Source organism: Stenella coeruleoalba, assembly GCF_951394435.1.
Source record: "Stenella coeruleoalba genome assembly, chromosome: X".
NCBI lineage: Eukaryota > Metazoa > Chordata > Mammalia > Artiodactyla > Delphinidae > Stenella > Stenella coeruleoalba.
This window is the reverse complement of record NC_137152.1, coordinates 82,489,845-82,510,584: the sequence shown is the minus strand read 5'-3', so window position 1 is coordinate 82,510,584 and position 20,740 is coordinate 82,489,845. Positions and strand designations below refer to the sequence as shown.

Below are 20,740 nucleotides of genomic sequence, written 5' to 3'. Positions count from 1 at the left end.
GACGCCATAAGGTCGCGACCGAGGGGGGCGCCCTTTCAGCGTGTGGAGAGCCTGCCGAATGGTCGGTAGCTCGGCTTAGCCTTCTGAGGAGTCAGACCGAGAGGTGAAGAAGACCTTTAGAATTAAGGTACTTGTCCTGGCTGAGGGGGAACTTTGATGAGGCTCTGGCTCCGATGCCAACCTTTCCACCGGCTTTCATATTCTGCCACGGTAGGCGGTAGACGGTAGGCGGTAGTCGGGGAGGAGGGGCGCCCGCCGGTACTAGAGGTTTACTCAGAATTGGCGGGACAGCGGGCGGCAGGCGTTCATGGGCTGCTCTCGGCAGCTAGGCTCGGGAAACTGGGTGGACCCCTCCCTTTCCCCTTCCTTCCCAACCCCCACATTAAAGCCCTACTCTTGCTTATCTCTCTTCCATATTCGTATTCACTGCCTGCCATGTGATGGCGTCCTCTGCGCTCCTCCAACCACGTTTGTTATTAGGGACACCAGAGAACTCCTAGATGCCAGTTCGTATCGATGATTTCAAATCTGATCTGAATTTCTGTCTCTTAATTTGTTCTGTAGAGAGAGGCAAGGAGAGAGACTTTTTTTAATTTGATATTTTTTCAGTAAAAGTGTGAAAGTAGCCAGCACCTTAAGGTTCAGAATTTGTTTTCTGTATTTGCTTTGCGGATCAGTAGCTTTTCGAAGTGCGTGGGGGGTAGGATGCCATAATCTTTTTCTGCTTGGACTCTCTAAACGGCTTAAATTGGTCCAGCCAGACACTATTGGCTTCTGATTTTCCTCCTGACTTTCTAACCATTCCTTGTTACATTCCTTGAAAGCTCTCCCCTTTCCTTCGTGTGGGAAAAAAAACAGTGAATTTATTTAAGAAAACCATATTAAGTAAAATTATAGATGATACATTTCATAAAAATCACGTAGATGGTACTTAATGAGTAAAATGCAGCAAGTAAAAGATGGTGTTTACATTTGTGAGGGATTTAAATATTGCTTGAGAGATGGTTAAAGGGGTGATATATATATTTTTTCTTATATAATAGCCATTTCTTTCCTCTCATTTCAGCACTTTCAGGTTTGCTCTACAAGACACTATGTCTGAGAGACAGCAACAACAAAAATGTTTTTATCCATCGAAGAAATATGGGACATACAAAAATGAAGGTAAAAAGGATTTCTATATTGTCATATTTTTAAGATAATATGCCACTTGAATCTCAAAGAATAGGGTAGTGTCTTAGCTTGTTCAGGCTGCTGTAGTAGAACACCATGGACCGGGTGGATTACAAATTACAAAAATTTATTCTTCACGGTTCTGGAGTCTGTGAAATCCAAAATCAAGGCACCAGTAGGTTCAGTGTCTGGTGAGAGCCTGCTTCCTGGTTCATAAAGGGCTGTCTTCACGCTGTATCTTCACATGGCAGAAAGGGCAAGGGAGCTCTCTGGGTCCTCTTTTATAAAGGCACTAATCCCATTCATGACGGCATCTCCCTCGTGACCTAATCACCTACCAAAGACTCTACCTGCAAATACTGTCACCTTGGAGACTAGGTTGGTACATAAACATTCAGTCTGTAGCAGGTAGTTTCCTCAAGCTATATGGGAAAGGAACATTTTTCCACAGACCACTGGAAGTACTAGTGTTCCTCAGAAAACCTTTTGGGAAAGCCTGTTCAAAGTAAATCTCTTCTGCCGCATTAATACCTTGTACCTTTGTTTACTAAGAAGAATGTATGCTTACTAATAATTAAAATCTGTTCTTCTCATTAGGAAACTACTTATTGCTAACTCATTTTATCTTATGTCATTAGTCATTCTCTCTTTTGCTTAATCTTTCCACTTTTTCATTCTTTACATATAACCTCAATTTATGTTTCTGATATCATGACGGCAAGAAATAAGTGCATAAGTGCTAGTCATTAGGAAGTCTTAAAAATAAAATAAAATGCCCCACTCTTCTTTTTTCTTTTTTTTTTAACATCTTTATTGGGGTATAATTGCTTACAACGGTGTGTTAGTTTCTGCTTTATAACAAAGTGAATCAATTATACATATACATATGTTCCCATATCTCTTCCCTCTCGCGTCTCCCTCCCTCCCACCCTCCCTATCCTACCCCTCCAGGCAGTCACAAAGCACTGAGCCGATATCCCTGTGCCATGCGGCTGCTTCCCACTACCTATCTACCTTACGTTTATTAGTGTATATATGTCCATGACTCTCTCTCGCCCCGTCACAGCTCACCTTTCCCCGTCCCCATATCCTCAAGTCTGTTCTCCAGTAGGTCTGTGTCTTTATTCCTGCCTTACCCCTAGGTTCTTCATGACATTTTTTTTAATTCCATATATATGTGTTAGCATACGGTGTTTGTCTTTTTATTTCTGACTTACTTCACTATGTATGACAGACTCTAGGTCTATCCACCTCATTACAAATAGCTCAGTTTTGTTTCTTTTTATGGCTGAGTAATATTCCACTGTATATATGTGCCACATCTTCTTTATCCATTCATCCGATGATGGGTACTTAGGTTGTTTCCTTCTGAGGGTTGTCTTTTGGTCTTGTTTATGGTTTCCTTTGCTGTGGAAAAGCTTTGAAGTTTCATTAGGTCCCATTTGTTTATTTCTGTTTTTACTTCCATTTCTCTAGGAGGTGGGTCAAAAAGGATCTTGCTGTGATTTATGTCATAGAATATTCTGCCTATGTTTTCCTCTAAGAGTTTGATAGTTTCTGGCCTTACATTTAGTCTTTAATCCATTTTTAGCTTATTTTTGTGTATGGTGTTAGGGAGTGATCTAATCTCATACTTTTACATGTACCTCTCCAGTTTTCCCAGAACCACTTATTGAAGAGGCTGTCCTTTCTCCACTGTATATTCCTGCCACCTTTATCAAAGATAAGGTGTCCATATGTGCGTGGCTTTATCTCTGGGCTTTCTATCCTGTTCCATTGATCTATATATCTGTTTTTGTGCCAGTACCATACTGTCTTGATTATTCTAGCTTTGTAGTATAGTCTGAAGTCAGGGAGCCTGATTCCTCCAGCTCCGCTTTTTTGTTCTAGTTCTGTGAAAAATGCCAGTGGTTGTTTGATAGGGATTGCATTGAATCTGTAGATTGCTTTGGGTAGTAAAGTCATTTTCACAATGTTGATTCTTCCAATCCAAGAACATGGTATATCTCTCCATCTATTTGTATCATCTTTAATTTCTTTCATCAGTGCCTTATAATTTTCTGCATATAGGTCTTTTGTCTCCTTAGGTAGGTTTATTTCTAGATATTTTATTCTTTTTGTTGCAATGGTAAATGGGAGTGTTTTCTTGATTTCACTTTCAGATTTTTCATCATTAGTATATAGGAATGCCAGAGATTTCTGTGCATTAATTTTGTTTCTGGCTGCTTTACCAGATTCATTGATTAGTTCTAGTAGTTTTCTGGTAGCATCTTTAGAATTCTCTATGTATAGTGTCATGTCATCTGCAAACAGTGACAGCTTTACTTCTTCTTTTCCGATTTGGACTCCTTTTATTTCCTTTTCTTCTCTGATTGCTGTCGCTAAAACTTCCAAAACTATGTTGAATAAGAGTGGTGAGAGTGGGCAACCTTGTTTTGTTCCTGATCTTAGTGGAAATGCTTTCAGTTTTTCACCATTGAGGATGATGTTGAAAATGCCCCACTCTTGAAAATATGATACAACTTACTCGTAAGGATGAGTGGATGAAATAGCTCTCATTTTATACCAATTTTCCACACTTTTTCAAAACTAGTTTGTTATAATTATTTAATCATTATAGCTGCCATTTTTTGCGTTCCTGTTATATGTCAAGCACTGTGGCAACCTTGTCATACCAGTTTTCTCATTTAATCCTCAGAAAAATCCTGAGAGGATGTTATTTTAATTTACAGATAAGATACAAGAATCAAGATAGGCTAGATTATGCTGTGGTAATAGACAGTCCCTGCATCTCAGGGGATTATTCCTCACTTCGACTACATGTCCATGGCGGGTGCATACCCCTCACAGGATGGTGGACTTTGGGGGTCTGAGCCATTCTTACTGGAATGACTTGGAGACCCAAACTGACAGAGCAGCCATCATCTAAAAAGTTGTCAGTCTCTGTGCCTGAGGGGAAGAGGACCCTGCAAGGTCTCAATCCAACAAGCATATGTTCTGGCCCAGAAATAGCACATGTCACTCACAACCCATTAGCCAGAACCAGTCACATACACAGCCCTGTCCAAACAAAGGAGGTCAAGAAGTACAGCTCTTCCAGGTCGCCGGAACAGGGACAAATGGAAACACATGGCAAACAGCACTACCGCACGATGGAATTGAGACTCAGAGAGGTAAAATACTCGCCTAAAATCACATACGCAGTAAGTGACAGAGCTTCACTGGATTATTCTATCAAATACTTGACAAGTCGATGTCTGAGATTGCTTGTGTCTGAATCACCTTGATGAGGGAGGTCTCTAGCCCTGTTCAGGCACCCGACGTAGTTGGTCAGCCGGGGGACTGCGGTAGCTGTCATATAGCTCCCTTTTACGCTTTCCCCTCGGCAACGTTATTTCGGAAGGAATTTGGGTTCTTGCAAATGACTCTGACTCTTCCTATACACCGTACGTAGACCACATGCCCTTACTGCTCCCTTTAAAATGTGAATTTTTCCCTTTCATTGCTGGATTTTCCTGAAAACGAGTTGGTTGCCCGGCATTCTCCAAAGGTCACCAGTAAGGTTCCTCTTTGTTGTTGTTATTGTTGATGAGTGTCATTATGAACTCCTGGCTTTTGAACATGTTGGTGGGCTTCAAACCATCGTTATGTGGTGTGGAGCAGAGGAGTGAAATGATTTGACTTGCGCTCTGCTGCTGGGTTGAAAAGAGACAGGTAAGGGAGCCAGGATGAAAGCAGAGGGGCCAGCTGGACAGCAGTACAGTCCAGGAGGTAGCTGTTGGTATCTTGGCCAGGGTGGTGGTAATGAAGGTGGTGAGAAGTGGCTGGCTTCTGGACATTATTTGAGAGAGGGGCCGAGAGAATCTCCTGACCAGTTGGATGTGGAGTGTGGGAGAAAGAGAGCACGCCAGGCCCCCTCCGAGGTTTGGGGACTGAGCAAGTGGCATTTGTGGGTCAAATGCCCTATCTGTGTTTCCTTTCACTTCCAGTGCCACACAGGGAAAGTCCCAAGGTTGTGAGTAGCAGGATTGTCCTGACAGCGGGCCACACAGGGAAAGCAAGGGCTCCCCAGAGGAGTTCATCTGAGGCCTGGTCATAATCACTCCATCGTGGAGTGATCAGCAGTGGGCGGATCTTTACTCATAAGCGTGCCCTGAGACAACATGGAATAGTTAATGTACAAAAGGCACAGCACACAAACCTAGAGAACCTTAAGTATTACAACCCAACGGAAGCTGGTTTCTAACAGTGTAATTACCATAATCCTCCCTCCCCACAAGCCACTAGTATGATTATCTGCTGGTTCACTGTTTCAGTGGAATGCATTAAAAATAAAATACCCTTAGTGAATCCACCCATGGGAGAGAGAATTGACACGATCTTATTTCTGCAGGTGCGGAAAAACTTCCAAATCTTTTGACATGGTGAATTAGATATGCTGGAGGGGAGAATTTGTGGGTGGAGGGGTGAACAGCAACACAACTGCTAGGAGTGAATACAAGGTGAGGTATACCCAGGACACTTTCTAAGCATGCCTGTAGCTTCAGTATCCAGTACAGTAGATGTCAGAGTAAAGAAAATGAACAAGAGCCAAAGAGAGGCCTTACAGAATGGTGAAAGGATCAGTACACCAGGGAGACATAAAGATCCTAAATATGTACGCACCAAACAATGGAGCCTCAAAGTACATGAAGGAAAAACTGGTGGAGCCGAAAGGAGAAAGAGACAGGTCTATATTTATAGTGGGAGCTTTCCACACCCACCTCCCCCTTAGCAAGTGACAGAATTACTAGAGAGAAAATCAGCAAGGATATAGGAGACCTGATTAACACAGTAAACTAATGAGATCTGCATGACATAAATAGAACAGTCTGCGCAACAACAGCAGAATACAGTTTTTTTCCCCGAGGGTCTCTGTAACATTCACCAAGTTAGACCATCTCCTCGACCATCAGACAAGCGTCAGTAAATTCAGAAAGAATTGAGGGACTTCCCTGGTGGCGCAGTGGTTAAGAATCCGCCTTCCAGTGCAGGGGACGCAGGTTTGAGTCCCGGTCAGGAAGATCCGACATGCCGCAGAGCAGCTAAGCCCGTGCGCTTGAACTACTGAGCTGCGCTCTAGAGCCCTCGAGCCACAACTACTGAGCCCGCGTGCCACAGCTACTGAATCCCGCGTGCCTAGAGCCCAAGCTCCGCGACGAGAAGCCGCCGAAACGGGAAGCCCGTGCACCACATCGAAGAGTAGCCCCCGCTCGCCTCAAGTAGAGAAAGCCCGTGTGCAGCAAAGAAGACCCAACACTGCCATAAATAAAGAAATAAAATTATTTAAAAAAATAAAAAAGGAAGACTTGAAATCTCCCAGAGTGTGTTTCCTGGCCATGATGGAATCAAATTAGAAAACAGTAATGGAAAGCAAAAAGAAGAATCCCTAAACACTTGCAAATGCTGGTTGACACATCATTCCAGGTTATCATTCACACCCTTGTTATAGAAGGGCTGAAATTAGGAAGAGTTGCCTGCTGAGCTGAAAGGCATTTCAGGCTGGCCCAATAGAGAGCTCACTCTGGCTCTTTCAAACAGAGTATTGTTCAGGGCAAGGCTGGAGGGAGGGAGACAGTTCAGGAGGCCGTTACATCAGTGCCACCTGACATTAAAGCTCCAAGTGCACTGGCAAAGGAAGTCCAGCTAGCTTGCTGGTTGTTAGTGGAATCGGTTTGGCGGCTCCTTGGACTTGGGAAGCATGAGAGAGGTATTGGTGTGGTTGCTGGAAAGTCCTGAGAGAAGGCAAGATTCGGGGGCCTTCCTGGTATCTCTATGACTGGTGTCCAGTCTAACCCATGGACGCATACACCTCGGTTCTTTATCAGTCCTGCTCCACTGTTTTAAAAGTTTCAGTGCAGTTGTCCTCTCCTGCCTCCTCTTTCTCCTCCCTCTTTGTCGTCCTCTTCCTCATCCTGCTCCTCCTCGATTCTTCCCCTGATAGTGCCATCTGTCGGATAAGGCTGTCCTCTCTGGACAGACAGAAGAGTGTCCTTTCTGAGGCTTGTGGGACTGGTCCCTTAGGCCAGGTTGGCACTTTGCCTGCCCTACCATGCTGTTAGCCTAAGACATGGAATGTGGTAAGTGGACCACAGATGTGTCTGCAAACTTGTATTTTTGTTCCTCTTTTCAGAATACAGTGATGGTGGTAGACCACCTCAAGGAAGAAAGAAAGACTGGAGTTCTTTCCCAGGTAATTCTGGCGAGAGGAGCCCTCATTATGAACACGATAGATGTGAGCCTCAGCCCTCACAGCTCAAGGAGGATGATGGAAACGTGGTGAAGAGGGATGTCCAGGAGGACCCCGAAGTAAGACAGTAAGTGGCCAGGCAGCAGGGTTTGTGCACAGCAGCCCCTGGGACTATGCACCTCTCTCACGCTCCGTGGACTTGTTTTTCTTCTCTCACTGCAAATCTGAGGCATGCTAGAAGTGAAATACTGGTTGAGCAATCCTAATTGTAGTGCTGGTGTCAAAGACACGAGGGTGTACAGAAGACTTTCTTAGCACTTAAGGCCACTCACCGTCCTTCTCTCCACATCCCCCCTGCAGCTCTCCTTGTACCATCCGAGGCAACAAGAGAGGAGTGAGATGGCACAGTGAAGGCCACATGCATACTACTATGTGGAGAAACAGAAAACCTCTGGAGAGAGAAATGGGGGAGAACACACAAGATGGAACCCCAGGGAGCTGGTTCAGGGTCACAGTGAGTATCCTGGAAAATATATGGAATGTGCAGGAGAGAAAAGGTAGGGGGAGCTGTGTTGGTCTCACGTAGAGATGCTGGTTTCTTTCACTGGGGACAGTTTGTAATCTGTCCTTTTTATTACCAGGAGTTAACAGTCTTGTTCATCTAAGGGCAGGTTCAGAGAAGCAATGTAAAGGGAACAGGCTGACCGTGAGGAGAACGGAGGAGCCTGTCTCAAAGCAAAGATGGAAACTACTGCCAAGGATATGGAGCGACTCCACATTGGAGGTCTCAGTTTGGCAAGCTGAGTGTGGGAGACAGAGGGTCGAGCCTCTGGAGACCTTGTCTGAGGGGCAAGCAGTGTGTGCGCTGGGTAGGATCTCCTGCAAATTTATAAAAGGAACATCATCTCTGACACCTTGATTATGTGGAAGAGAGTTTGACTGGAGAGAAAGAGTACTTAGGAAATCCATATTACGCACACTCATAAGAAATCATGCCAGTGGTCCCTTCTTTACAAGCCCTTTCAAGCTCAGTAGAAGGCCGGGAAAGAACAGGAAAAGGTTCGTCCTCCAGCCTAAATTCCCTGTTGTCTGTCCTCTCTCCCATGCCTTCTTTTCATCCTTAGATTCCTTGTGGGATAAAGTATGACAAGACATGGCTAATGAAGTCAATCCAGAGCCATTGCAGTGTCCCCTTCACTCCAGTGGACGTAAGAGAGGATGCCGAAGCCAGACGCGTGGGCACAGGGAAGGGGGAGAGAGAGAGACCTGGTTCAGCAGGGTCTGTTGGCTTCTGATTCTATTGCTGTTGTATTCAATCCCTGTAGTTCCACTTTGTGAAAAATGGGGCTCGATTCTTTGTCCAGGAAGCTAGCACTGCCTCTGCATTGATGGATGTCAGCTACAAGATACATGACGAGGAGAGAGGAAAGGTGTGTGTTGAGGGCGTTACGTGTACCTCACCCTGAGGCTGGAGTACAGGCCAGGGGCTGGGTTTTTTTTGTTTGTTTGTTTGTTTGTTTTGCGGTACGCGGGCCTCTCACCATTGTGGCCTCTCCCATCGCAGAGCACAGGATCCAGACGCCCAGGCGCAGCGGCCGCGGCTCACGGTCCCAGCCACTCCGCGGCATGTGGGATCCTCCCGAATCGGGGCACGAACCCGTGTCCCCTGCATCGGCAGGCGGACTCTCAACCACTGCGCCACCAGGGAAGCCCCTGGTTTTCTTCTTTGGAACTAGAGTTCCTGGTGCTTACCCCACCTCTTCTTGCTGTAGATACCTGTCTTTGTCAGGCCCTCCGCTGTTCCCTACTCTGTGCGGTATAAGTTGAAGCCAGAAGAAATGGAGCAGCTAAAGGTAATGCAGATGCAAGGCATGTTGTGTGCCAATGCTCAGACCCACCTCTCCTTCTTCCAGTCCCCCATCCCGCTCGCCCCCGATTTCCCTGCCACCACCACAGCCTCAGAGCGGCTCTCTCCATCTCTCTCTCCGCAGCTGACCTTGAGCAAACGATTTGATGTCTCCCAGCAAACTCTTGACCTCCAGAGGCTCCGCCTTGACCGAGGTACGGCTGACAGCAGTAATTCTAGGGTGGGTGAGGGCAGAGGGGTCTTCCTGGAGGGAAACTTAGGGATGGTAACGTGGGGAGGGGCTGGTGCTGGCCCCACACCCCACTCAGCCATCTGATTCCCTCCCCTCTCCTTCCTGAAGACTTGGTGGGCTATGATATTGATATATTTCTGAATCGAAGAAGCTGCCTGACTGCCACCCTGCAGGTCATCGAAAAGAATTTCCCCAAAGCTGTTGCCCCAAAGCTGTTGTCCTTGAACTTGAGCAACAACAAACTGTACCAGCTGAATGGCCTGTCTGACATTATACAGATGGCCCCCACGGTCAAGATCCTGAACCTCTCCAAAAATGAGGTGAGAAGAGGGAGCCAGGTCAAAGTTGGGTTGAGAGTAGGGGCGGGCATGTTATTGGCCATCAGAGTGATGACAGGAGGCAGATGAAGGTACCTGTGTGGGAGGGAGGGGTCTGGGGGTGCAGGGATCCAGATGTCCCTCTTTCCCTGGGATTCCTTTTCCCACTTCTGCCCCATATTTCTCAGCTGACGTCTATGTGGGAGTTGAGCAAGATGCAAGGGCTGAAGCTTGAAGAGCTGTGGCTGCAAGGGAACCCATTGTGTGACACCTTCCCAGACCAGTCCACCTATGTAAGGTCAGTGTGAACACCCTGTCACCCTTCTTGGTGACCTTCACCCATGGGTGCCTAGACTATCTGTGACAGTGCCCCTTTGCCAAAGGTGGCAGCCCTGGTCTTCTGGGAGGATCACAGGCCCCAACTTCTGCTCTCTCTGTGCCTATCACCGGTGAGGAGTTTCCTTCCCCTGACCTGCTCACCTCTGCAGGCGCTCTGGGGTCTGTTTCCAGCTCTCTGCGCCCAGCTATATTCCAGCAAGGCCTCCCAAGAGTGTGCCCCAGGAAGCAGGACTTCTCCTCCTCACCAGGACCAGGAGCGACCAGCCTTGATCCAGATGCTGGCGCCCTGGACTGAGAAGGATCCTCCTGTCCAGGGCCTCTTGCTGAGAGAAGCCTTCCTTCTTCGTGCTGAGATGGGGTTTGCCTCCCCCGTTCTGAGAGGGGCCCTCTTCCCCTTCCTCCAAAGGGATCCCCCCTCCTCTCCCAGGTTGACATGGGGGCTTTCCTGCGCCATGCTGAGGGCTGAGGCCATGGGTGGCTGCTGTCATGACATCAATTCTTCTGGCCCAGTGCCAGGAGCTGGACCCTCCTTGGGAAAAAGCAGGGCTCCCTGAGTCAAGGGGCCAGACGTGGGCCCCCGCCAGTGATCAGAGGGCTTCCTGAGGCAGGGGTGGAAGGCAGAGGGCAGAGGTGGTAGAGGACACAGAAGGACAGGGCTCTCAGGGGCACTTCCCATCCCTCCCTGCACACATCACATCATCCCGCCTGGTCCTTCACAGGAGCCCTGGGCAGCCTGAGACAGGTATGATTCCTCAGATAAAGAACCAACTCAGAGAGGTGCAGGGGTCATCGGGAGAGAAGACGGTGATCATCAGAGGGGGCCACGGATCCTCAGCCCCATACTGAGCTGGGACCTGACCCTTTCCTCCTTCTGAGGAAGATCTGCCCCCATGGCTGCTCGGTTTCCCGTGCCCAAGTCTGGCTGAGCTCACACAGGTGACAAAGTTTCAGCCAGCATGCAGTGGGCCCCCAGCCCAACATGTGCATATTTTCCATTCCTACCTGGTGTGTCTGGGCGATTCTGGGGCAGGTGAAGAGCTGCAACAGGTGTGCCTTTTCCCCTTTCTTCTCTCTTCTTCCCTGACCCCGACCACTGGAGAGCTTCTTTTCCTTCCCTTTGTTTTCTCTCTCTCCCTTGTCTCTGTGCCCCTATGTCTCTCTCATCTCTCCTTTCCTACCTTCACTCCCTTTCTGTCTTCATCCCCTCCATCTCCCTCCCTGAGCCCCACCTCACTCACCTCACTGTCCCAGCATCCTGGGCCATCCCGGGGGGTGTCGGGGTCTTGCCAGAGTGCTGGACCCCCAGTGAGGTAGCAGAGCCCCGGGCTCCCACTCCATCCCCTCTTCTCCCCACAGCATTCAGTGGGGCCCGGGAGGAAGGGAGGGAGGAGAAGGAAGCCCTGCAGCACGGGTTTGAAATGCTGGTCCCTGTGGCACTGGAGAAGGGAGTCCGAGTAGTCTGGGTGGGAGCTACCCAGGCGAAGGAGAGGAAGGGAGGGAGGGGAGGAATATTAAAGTGAAGGTACTGAGAGAGATGAGGAGACAGTACCTTTCAGACAGTAAGATGACAGATGCTCAGTGCTCAACAGGCAAGTGGACCGAAAACCCTTAAAATCAGGAGCAGAGGTGGGCAAAGGGTGCTGCTGGATTGGCCAGAACACACTGATCTCTGTTTATGGTATTATTGTTTTAACTCAAAGGAAGCATTGCAACCTTGAACTATCAACCACCTCTTCTCTATTTTTGGTTTTGGACAGGGCCATCAGAGAATGTTTCCCGAAGTTGTTACGCCTGGTAAGTGCCTACGTAAATCATTGTCTCTTACGAATGTCGGTGGCCTCTGCACCTGCCCTCAAGCCCTTTGGGTCTTGCCTACATCACATATTAGCATCAGAACCTTAACCATTTTGGGGGACATGGACTCCTGAAAATGACATGGATATACTTGCTGGAAAAATACCCATAAATACACACACGCACACACACAAGTTGAATATAACACTAGAGACTTCCAGGACCTCATGATGAAGACATTCACTGTAAGCTTTCCCATGGAATTTCCAGGGCCCTTTCACACCTGACCTCTGACCCTCACCCTCCAGGGCCCATCCTTTTCCCAGATCATCCAGGGCCACTCCCCTGGTCTCCACTCCTGACTTTCTCTTCCCTTCTCCAGGATGGCCAGGAGTTACCGTCACCAGTGACTGTTGACGTTGACACTCCCTACATAGTAAAGCCCTGCAAGGTGAGGAAAAGGATCAAACAACATTTGGGGTGTTGCAGGGAGGCTTTATCTACTGCATAGTCTCAAGTGCCATTTGATTCCAGGGAAGCTACTTTGGATCTGATGAGCTGAAGAGCCTAGTCCTGCAATTCCTGAAGCAGTAAGTATCTCTGGGAAGGTGAGCAAGGGGGGCAGGTCTAGGACAGGTGAGGCCACCTAAGCACAGGTCTGCTCAGGGGAGTTTTCAAGTCCATTTGAGGTCCAGACCACAGAGATAGACTGTCTTCATTGCTCCTCCTTAGGTACTACTTGATCCATGACTATGGAGACAGACAGGTTCTCGCGGGTGCTTATCACGAGGAGGCCTGCTTCTCCCTGACGATTCCCTTCCACCCCGAGGACCCAGCCCCGTGAGTATGACAGCACAGGCTGTGCTCCCGGGCCTTGTGGCCCCCCAGCAGACACAGGCCAGCTCCTGCAAACACCCACCACCCACTGTTGCTCTTTGTCTCCTAGAAGCAGCTTGTGCGAGTATTTCAAGGACAGCAGGAATATGAAGAAGCAGGAACATGAAGAACCCCTGTGAGTGTGTGATGGGAAGACTGGGTGGGAAAGGGCGGTGAAGGGGTCAATCATAGGGCCCAGGGCGTGGCAGCCCCTGACCTTCACTCGCTTCCCCTCCCCTCACAGACCTGCGGGTCCAGCTGCTGAAGCCCACAAAACGTGTCATTGTGCACACTCTCTGTGTGTTGCCCAAGACTCAGCATGCCTTCAGCTCCTTCGTGGTGGACACGTGGTTCCAGACGGTGAGTGCCTGCTTCCTCCCTCGGGCGGGCCCAGGAAGCCGCAGGTGGATGGGAGGTGGATGTGGTGTCTGGGCACCTCAACTCTTCCCTTTCAGGGAACGATGCTCTGCTTCTCTGTCAACGGGCTGTTCAAGGAAGGTGAGTGTGTGTAGACCCCCCTCCCCAGATTCCCCACTGCTCCCTTCCCGTGGCCAGGCTCATTCCCTTAACCACCCAGCTTCTCTGACCCCTCCGTCGCCTTCCCTTCCCTTCCCTTCCCTTCCCTTCTCTTCCCTGACCCCTTCCCTTCCCTTCCTTGCCCTTCCCTTCCCTTACCTGCCTTTCCCCTCCTTTCCCCTCCCCTCCCTTCCCTCCCTTTCTCTTCCCTTCCCCTCCCTTCCCTTCCCTTCCCATCCCTTCATTTCCCTCCCCCTCCTCCCCCCTCCCTCCCCTCCCCTCCCCTCTATTCCCTCCCCTCCCCTCCCCTCCCTCCCCTTCCTCTCTGTGTTCTCCAACCCTCAGTCTTCCCACAGAACACCCAAGTCTGAGCTCTGTCCGTGCCTGTCTGCCCTCCACACCCGGGGTGTTGGGCACACAGGCTGTGGAGTTTGGTGGCTCTCAACCCAAATACTTACTCTGAGAACTTGGGTCATTAACTAACCTCGCAGTTTCCGCATTTGCACAATGGGGTAGTAGTATCCACCTCTTGGGCGGCTGTGAAAAATGCACCCCGTGAACTTGTGTGGTGGTCGTCAGGGGCCCTGTCACTGGGCGCAGACAGCTCCTATAGTTGCCCTCCCCATTCCCAACACCCTGGCCCCCATGAACAACTGCCCTCTCAGCATGAGTGTCCAGTCACACCCTGACTGGGGACCGCTGTGTGAGCGTGTACAGCACGTGCAGCTGTAAGGGGTACTGTTGTTTGTTTGCTGTTGAAGTGGAAGGAAGTTCTCAGGGCTGTTTGCGTGCCTTCACCCGGACCTTCACCACTACCCCTGCCAGCTATTCCAGGTGAGAGCCCTGTTGTGGGTGGGAATGTCCATCCCAGCCTGGGCTCGGGGGTGTGGGAATGTGGTGGTGCAGATCTTAGGTTTACTCGGTATTGTGGAAAGCCAGCAGGGGGATCCCAAGAGCAGTGTAGCCTAGTGGTTAAGAAGAGCATGGGCTCTGGAATCGGCCTATGCATTATCTCCTTGACCTAACACTCACTCGCTCTGTGACCTTGGTCAAGTTGCATGACCTCTCTGTGACTCAGTGTCTCCTTCCAAGAATGGGGATCAGACTGTCCACCCCTTGGGGTGTGGTAAAGTGTAAATACAAAATTGCCCGTGGGTTGGGGATAAACCTATAAATCAAGTGAAGGTAGAAGACAGTCTCTCCAAAGGTGGGCTTTGTGGGGAGGGGCAGAGGTACCAGTCAAGGAACCGAGGAGACAGACACAGGAGGGACGTGGAAGGAATCTGGTTGCTGAGTGCCAGTGGGAGCAAGATTGTTGTTAGGGGTGTGGTGGTGTTCACCTGTCCAGTTATCTGAGTGACCATTTTTCCTTCAGTCTTTTCATCATGAATGACGAGCTGTTTGTATGGGATGTCAGCCCTAAAAAGAGCAAGAGCACATTCTCCATCCCAGTACCCACACCCTCCACCAGCTCCATGCCCAGTTTCTACTGGGAGCAGCAGCAAATGGTACAAGCTTTCTCCACTCAGTCTGGGATGAACCTCCAGTGGTCTCAGAAGTGAGTATTTTGTGTGCATGAGGATAAGAGAGAGCTGGGAGAATGAGGGAATTAAAAAGGGAACACACAGACAATTTGGAAAAATAAGTATTTGGGTATTTTGCTTCCAGAAAAAAAGGAAGCTCATGAAAAACGTATCCTAATTTTATGATGATATATGTGAAGCATTTTAAAAATAATATTATGCTCAGATGACATGATCTTTTATATGGAAAATCCTAAGAAATTTGCTAAGATACTGTAAGAATACATAAACAAGTTCAGCAGAATCTCAGGATATAAGATCAATACACAAAAATCATTTGTATTTCTATGCACTTACAATGAAAAATCCTAAATTGAAATTAAGAAAACAATTTGGTTTATCGTAGAACCAAAAAGAATAAATACTTAGAAAGAAATGTAACTAAAGAAGTGAGAAACTTATACTTTAAAATCTTCAAAACATTGTTGGAATAACTTAAACAAAATCTCAAAAAAATGGAAGGACATTCTGTGTTTGTAGACTGGAAGACTTAATATTGTTAAGATGGTAATACTATTCAAAGTGGTCTACAGAGTCTACACCATATCTATCAAAGTCACTGTTGGCTCCTTTCCAGAAATTGATAAGGTGATTCTACAATTCACATGGAAATGCAATAGACTCAGAGTAGTCAAAGCAATATTGAAAGGGAATAAAGTTGAAAACTCACAAGTCCTGATCTTCACAATTTCAAAACTTACTACAAAGGTACTATAATCAACACTGTATGACACTGACTTTTGATTGGTGAATGCAATAGAACTGAGAGTCAAGAATGAAACCCTGACACTTGTAGCCAATTAATTTTCAATAGGTGCCAAAATAATTAATGGAGAAAAAAATAGTCTTTTAAACAGGTGGTTCTGGGACACATGGGTATTAACATGCAAAAAAAAAATAATTTTGACCCCTATCACACACCGTATACAAATATTGACTCAAAATGGATCAAAGGCCTAATGTAGAGTCTACAACTGTAAAAACCCTTACTGACTTTTTTCACTTAGTATGATAACCTCTAGGTCCATCCATGTTGCTGCAGCTGGCATTATTTCATTCTTTTTAATGGCTGAGTAATATTCCATTGTGTATATGTACCACACTTTCTTTATCCATTCCTCTGTTGATGGACATTTAGGTTGCTTCCATGTCTTGGCTATTGTACATAGTGCTAAAATGAACATTGGGCTGCATGTATCTTTTCGAATTATGGTTTTCTCTGGATATATGCTCAGGAGTGGGATTGCTGGATCATACAGTACCTCCATTTTTAGTTTTTTTAAGGAACCTCTGTACTGTTCTCCATAGTGGCTGTATCAATTTACATTCCCACCAACAGTGTAGGAGGGTTCCCTTTTCTCCACACCCTCTCCAGCATTTATTGTTTGTAGATTTTTTGATGATGGCCATTCTGACCCGTGTGTGGTGACACCTCATTGTAGTTTTGATTTGCATTTCTCTAATAATTAGTTATGTTGAGCATCTTTTCATGTGCTTTTTGGCCATCTGTATGTCTTCTTTGGAGAAATGTCTATTTAGATCTTCTGCCCATTTTTTGATTGGGTAAGTGAAGTAAGACAGACAAATATCATATATCACTTATATGTGGAATATAATAAAAACAATACCAATGAACTTATTTACAAATCAGAAACAGACTCACAGTTCTCGAAATGAAACCTTATGGTTACCAAAGGGGAAATGTGGGGGGGAAGTGATAAATTAGGAGATTGGGATTAACATATACACACTACTATATATAAAATAGATAACTAATAAGGACCTACTGTATAGCACAAAGAACTCTACTCAATATTCTGTAATAACCTATATGGGAAAAGAATCTGAAAAAGAATGGAGTTATATATAACTGATTCACTTTGTTGTATAACTGAAACTAACACAACATTGTAAGTAAATTAACTCCAATAAAATATAAAAAAACACTTAGATGAAAACAGAGGTGTATATCTTCATGACCTTGAATTAGGCAACGGTTTCTTGTATATGACACCAAAAGCACAAGCAACCAAAGAAACAAGTAAATTGCTCTTCATCAAAAGTAAAAACTTCTGGGCTTCCCTGGTGGCGCAGCAGTTAAGAGTCCACCTGCCGATGCAGGGGACACAGGTTTGTGCCCCGGTCTGGGAAGATCCCACATGCTGCAGAGCGGCTGAGCCCATGAGCCATGGCTGCTGGGCCTGCATGTCCGGAGGCTGTGCTCCGCAACAGGAGAGGCCACAACAGTGAGAGGCCCGCGTACCGCAAAAAAAAAAAAAAAAAAAAAAAAAGTAAAAACTTCTGTACATTAAAGGACACTATCAAGAAAGTGAAAATACAACCCACAAAATGGGAGAAAATATTTGCAAATCTCGTATCTGATAAGATCTACTATCTAGAATATTGAAGGATTTCACAACTCAACAATCAAAAGATAAATATCCCATTTAAAAATGGAGAAAGGATTTGAATAGATATTTCTCTAAAGATTGTATACAAGTGACCAACAAGCACATGAAAACGTGCTCAACATCATTAATCATTAGGAAAATACAAATCAGAACAACCACTTCACATACGCTAAGATGGCTTTAATCAATGAAACAAAAGATAAGCGTAGGTGAGGATGTGGAGAAATTAGAACTCTCATATATTACAGGTATCAAGGTTCAGTGGAGCACTCACTTTGGGAAAAAAATTTGGCAGTTCCTCAAAATGTTAAACACGGATTTACCAAATGACCCAGTAATCCTACTCCCAAGTATCTACCAGGAGAAATGAGAACATACGTTCACTCTAAAACTTGTTCAGGAACGTTCATAGCAGCATTATTGATAATAGCCGAAAAGTGGAAACAACCCAAATGTCCTTTAGCTGACACATGGATGAATAAATCTGGTACATCCATATAGTAAAATATTATTCACTCATAAAAATGTACAGTTCTGATATATGTCATAACATGATCAACCTTGAAAACATTATGCTAAGTGAAAAGCCAGTCACAAAAGTTGAATATAGTGTGAAATGTCCAGAATCGGCAAATCCACAGGGACCAAAAGCAGATTAGTGGTTGCCAGGTTCTGGGGGAAGGGGAGGAATAGGGAGTGATCACTAATGGTTAAGGAGTTTCTTTTCAAGGTGATAAAACTATTTTGGAATTAGATAGTTGTACAATCTTGTGGATATCCTAAAAAGCACTGACTTGTATTCTTTAAAATAGTGTGTACATTATATCTCAAAAAAAGATGGCTGGAAATTTGTACTTAAAAATGTTTCACTTAACGGCTATCATCAAAAAATCTACAGACAATAAATGCTGGAGAGGGTGTGGAGAAAAGGGAACCCTCTTGCACTGTTGGTGGGAATGTAAATTGATACAGTCACTATGGAGAACAGTATGGAAGTTCCTTAAAAAACTACAAATAGAACTACCATATGACCCAGCAATCCCAGTACTGGGCATATACCCTGAGAAAACCATAATTCAAAAAGAGTCATGTACCACAATGTTCATTGCAGCTCTATTTACAATAGCCCAGAGATGGAAACAACCTAAGTGCCCATCATCGGATGAATGGATAAAGAAGATGTGGCACTTATATACAATGTAATATTACTCAGCCATAAAAAGAAACAAAATTGAGTTATTCGTAGTGAGGTGGATGGACCTAGAGTCTGTCATACAGAGTGAAGTAAGTCAGAAGGAGAAAAATAAATACCGTATGCTAACACATATATATGGAATCTAAAAAAAAAAAAGGTCATGAAGAACCTAGGGGTAAGACAGGAATAAAGACACAGACTTACTGGAGGACGGACTTGAGGATATGGGGAAGGGGAAGAGTGAGCTGTGACAAAGTGAGAGAGTGGCATGGACATATATACACTACCAAATGTAAAATCGATAGCTAGTGGGAAGCAGCCGCATAGCACAGGGAAATCAGCTCGGTGCTTTGTGACCACCCAGAGGGGTGGGATAGGGAGGGTGGGAGGGAGGGAGACGCAAGAGGGAAGAGATATGGGGATATATGTATAGGTATAACTGATTCACTTTGTTAGAAAGCAGAAACTAACACACCATTGTAAACAATTATATTCCAATAAAGATGTTAAAAAAAAAGACTAGTATGGAATCTAAAAGAAAAAGAAAGATTCTGACGAACCTAAGGGTAGGACAGGAATAAAGATGCAGACATAGAATGGACTTGAGGACACGGGGAGGGGGAAGGGAAAACAAAACAAAAACAAAAGCAAAAAAATTTTTCACTTGTTATTTTCTTGAACATCTTCCTTGATCAGTGTATATTAAGTTCCCTTGTTCTTTTGCACAGCTCTACTTTTGTGTTTTGAATTCTAGTGGGCATGAATGCTAGTGATAGATGGTTTGCTTTTCACTGGGTCTTTCTTCGTCATTACACATAGTGTTCATACTGGTACATGTGTCTCAGCAAGAAAGTGGCATAGATTTAGCGGTGTCATTGCATGGTCAGCGTGACTCTACTGTGGTACTAATGGAGATCACCTGTCGTTCTCCCACTGCAGGTACCTTCAGGACAACGAATGGAACTACACCAGAGCTGGTCAGGTCTTAAGTATGCTCAAGGTGAGGTCTGGGAATCAAGTGGGTTAAAGATGAATGTTTCTGGGCCTTCAGGGAGGCCAAGAAGGTGGAGGCCGGTGGCCTAAGAATGGAACTTGGGGAGCTGGCTCTTCTGACATCATGACTCCTTCTCTCCAGACCAAGTGCAAGATCCCAGAAGAGGCCTTCAAAGAAATCCCCTAAAAGGAGTGCTTGGATGCCGTCTTTGTCTTCATCCATATCATCATTGTTTCTCTTTTCTCCAGCCTCAGGCCATGCCCATGAACAGGGTTGGAGGCCTGGCCGACAAAGAATCCAGAGTTACCTTGTAGGCCAGGTAACATAGCCAACTGAAGGGTCAGTTGTTTCTGTATTTTCCACACTCACAATTGCTGTTTGTTTTCATAATAAAGAGTGATGTTGCATGTTGTATGTTGTGTGTTCTGCATTGCTGTTCCCTGCCCCAATCATGAGCCAGTGAGTCCAGGCCTGAAAGGCCTTGGTTGCCTTCCTGCCCGACCCCCATTGACCCTGGCAATCCCTAGCAGATATATCAGGCTTGACTCCATAGGTAGTTTGTCAATAAATTCTGATGAGAGGGGACGTGATATGCTTCCAGGGATTGGTTTTTGGAGGCAGAGTGACTCAGTCAAATGCTCTACCTAGACACTCTCAGAAACAGGCATATGACCCGGAACAACAGAGACTTTGCAAGGGATGCCGACTGGCTAGTGGAGGGCTTTGTAAGGAAGGAGGAAGATGAGGATGAACATGTTTTACTTCTTGTCCATAATCATCTCCAAAGACCATACCGTGAACAATTTCAAGATTTGCATACAGGTGAATGAGAAACAGGCCTTTTCACACCTCTCACCATGCTTCCATAAGGATTCTCATCCATCCACTGTACTGCCCCCTCTCCCTTTCTGAAGGTGCACTGTGGGAGGGATCTCACTTCAGCACCTTAGAGTAGGGGAGAGTCAGCCTGTCTGCCCATGCATTTCTCATGTGCTTGAGCCATTTAATTTCACTTCCAAACAAACAACAATAACATGGAATCTCACATTATGGTCAGGTCTGTGTGACCTTTCTCATAAATGCAATTAGCAGTAGAGAATTGCAGGCAAGAGTTGAAAGGGACACTTGCACAACTTATTTTCTGTACTTCTGTAATTTTTGCACTTTAGACAACAAGTGGGCATAATTTTTGAAATTAAAATAATAGCAGTACC

The 20,740-nt window shown here is 46.1% G+C and overlaps 1 protein-coding gene across 1 annotated transcript; it reads left to right on the top strand.

Annotated features, from left to right (window-relative positions):
- Window positions 1–19,855, top strand: LOC307180620 (nuclear RNA export factor 2-like). The gene is given in 23 exon segments (XM_079910992.1): window positions 1–127; window positions 1,067–1,164; window positions 7,346–7,529; window positions 7,763–7,916; window positions 8,527–8,610; window positions 8,728–8,832; window positions 8,967–9,172; window positions 9,174–9,255; window positions 9,394–9,463; window positions 9,610–9,821; window positions 10,007–10,116; window positions 11,915–11,951; window positions 12,334–12,402; window positions 12,486–12,541; window positions 12,684–12,791; window positions 12,898–12,963; window positions 13,020–13,027; window positions 13,072–13,187; window positions 13,283–13,325; window positions 14,105–14,177; window positions 14,719–14,901; window positions 19,472–19,532; window positions 19,668–19,855. Coding segments are annotated over 22 exon segments (2,142 nt in total). The 5' UTR covers window positions 1–127; window positions 1,067–1,094; the 3' UTR covers window positions 19,713–19,855.
- Window positions 19,856–20,740: the final 885 nt, after the last annotated feature.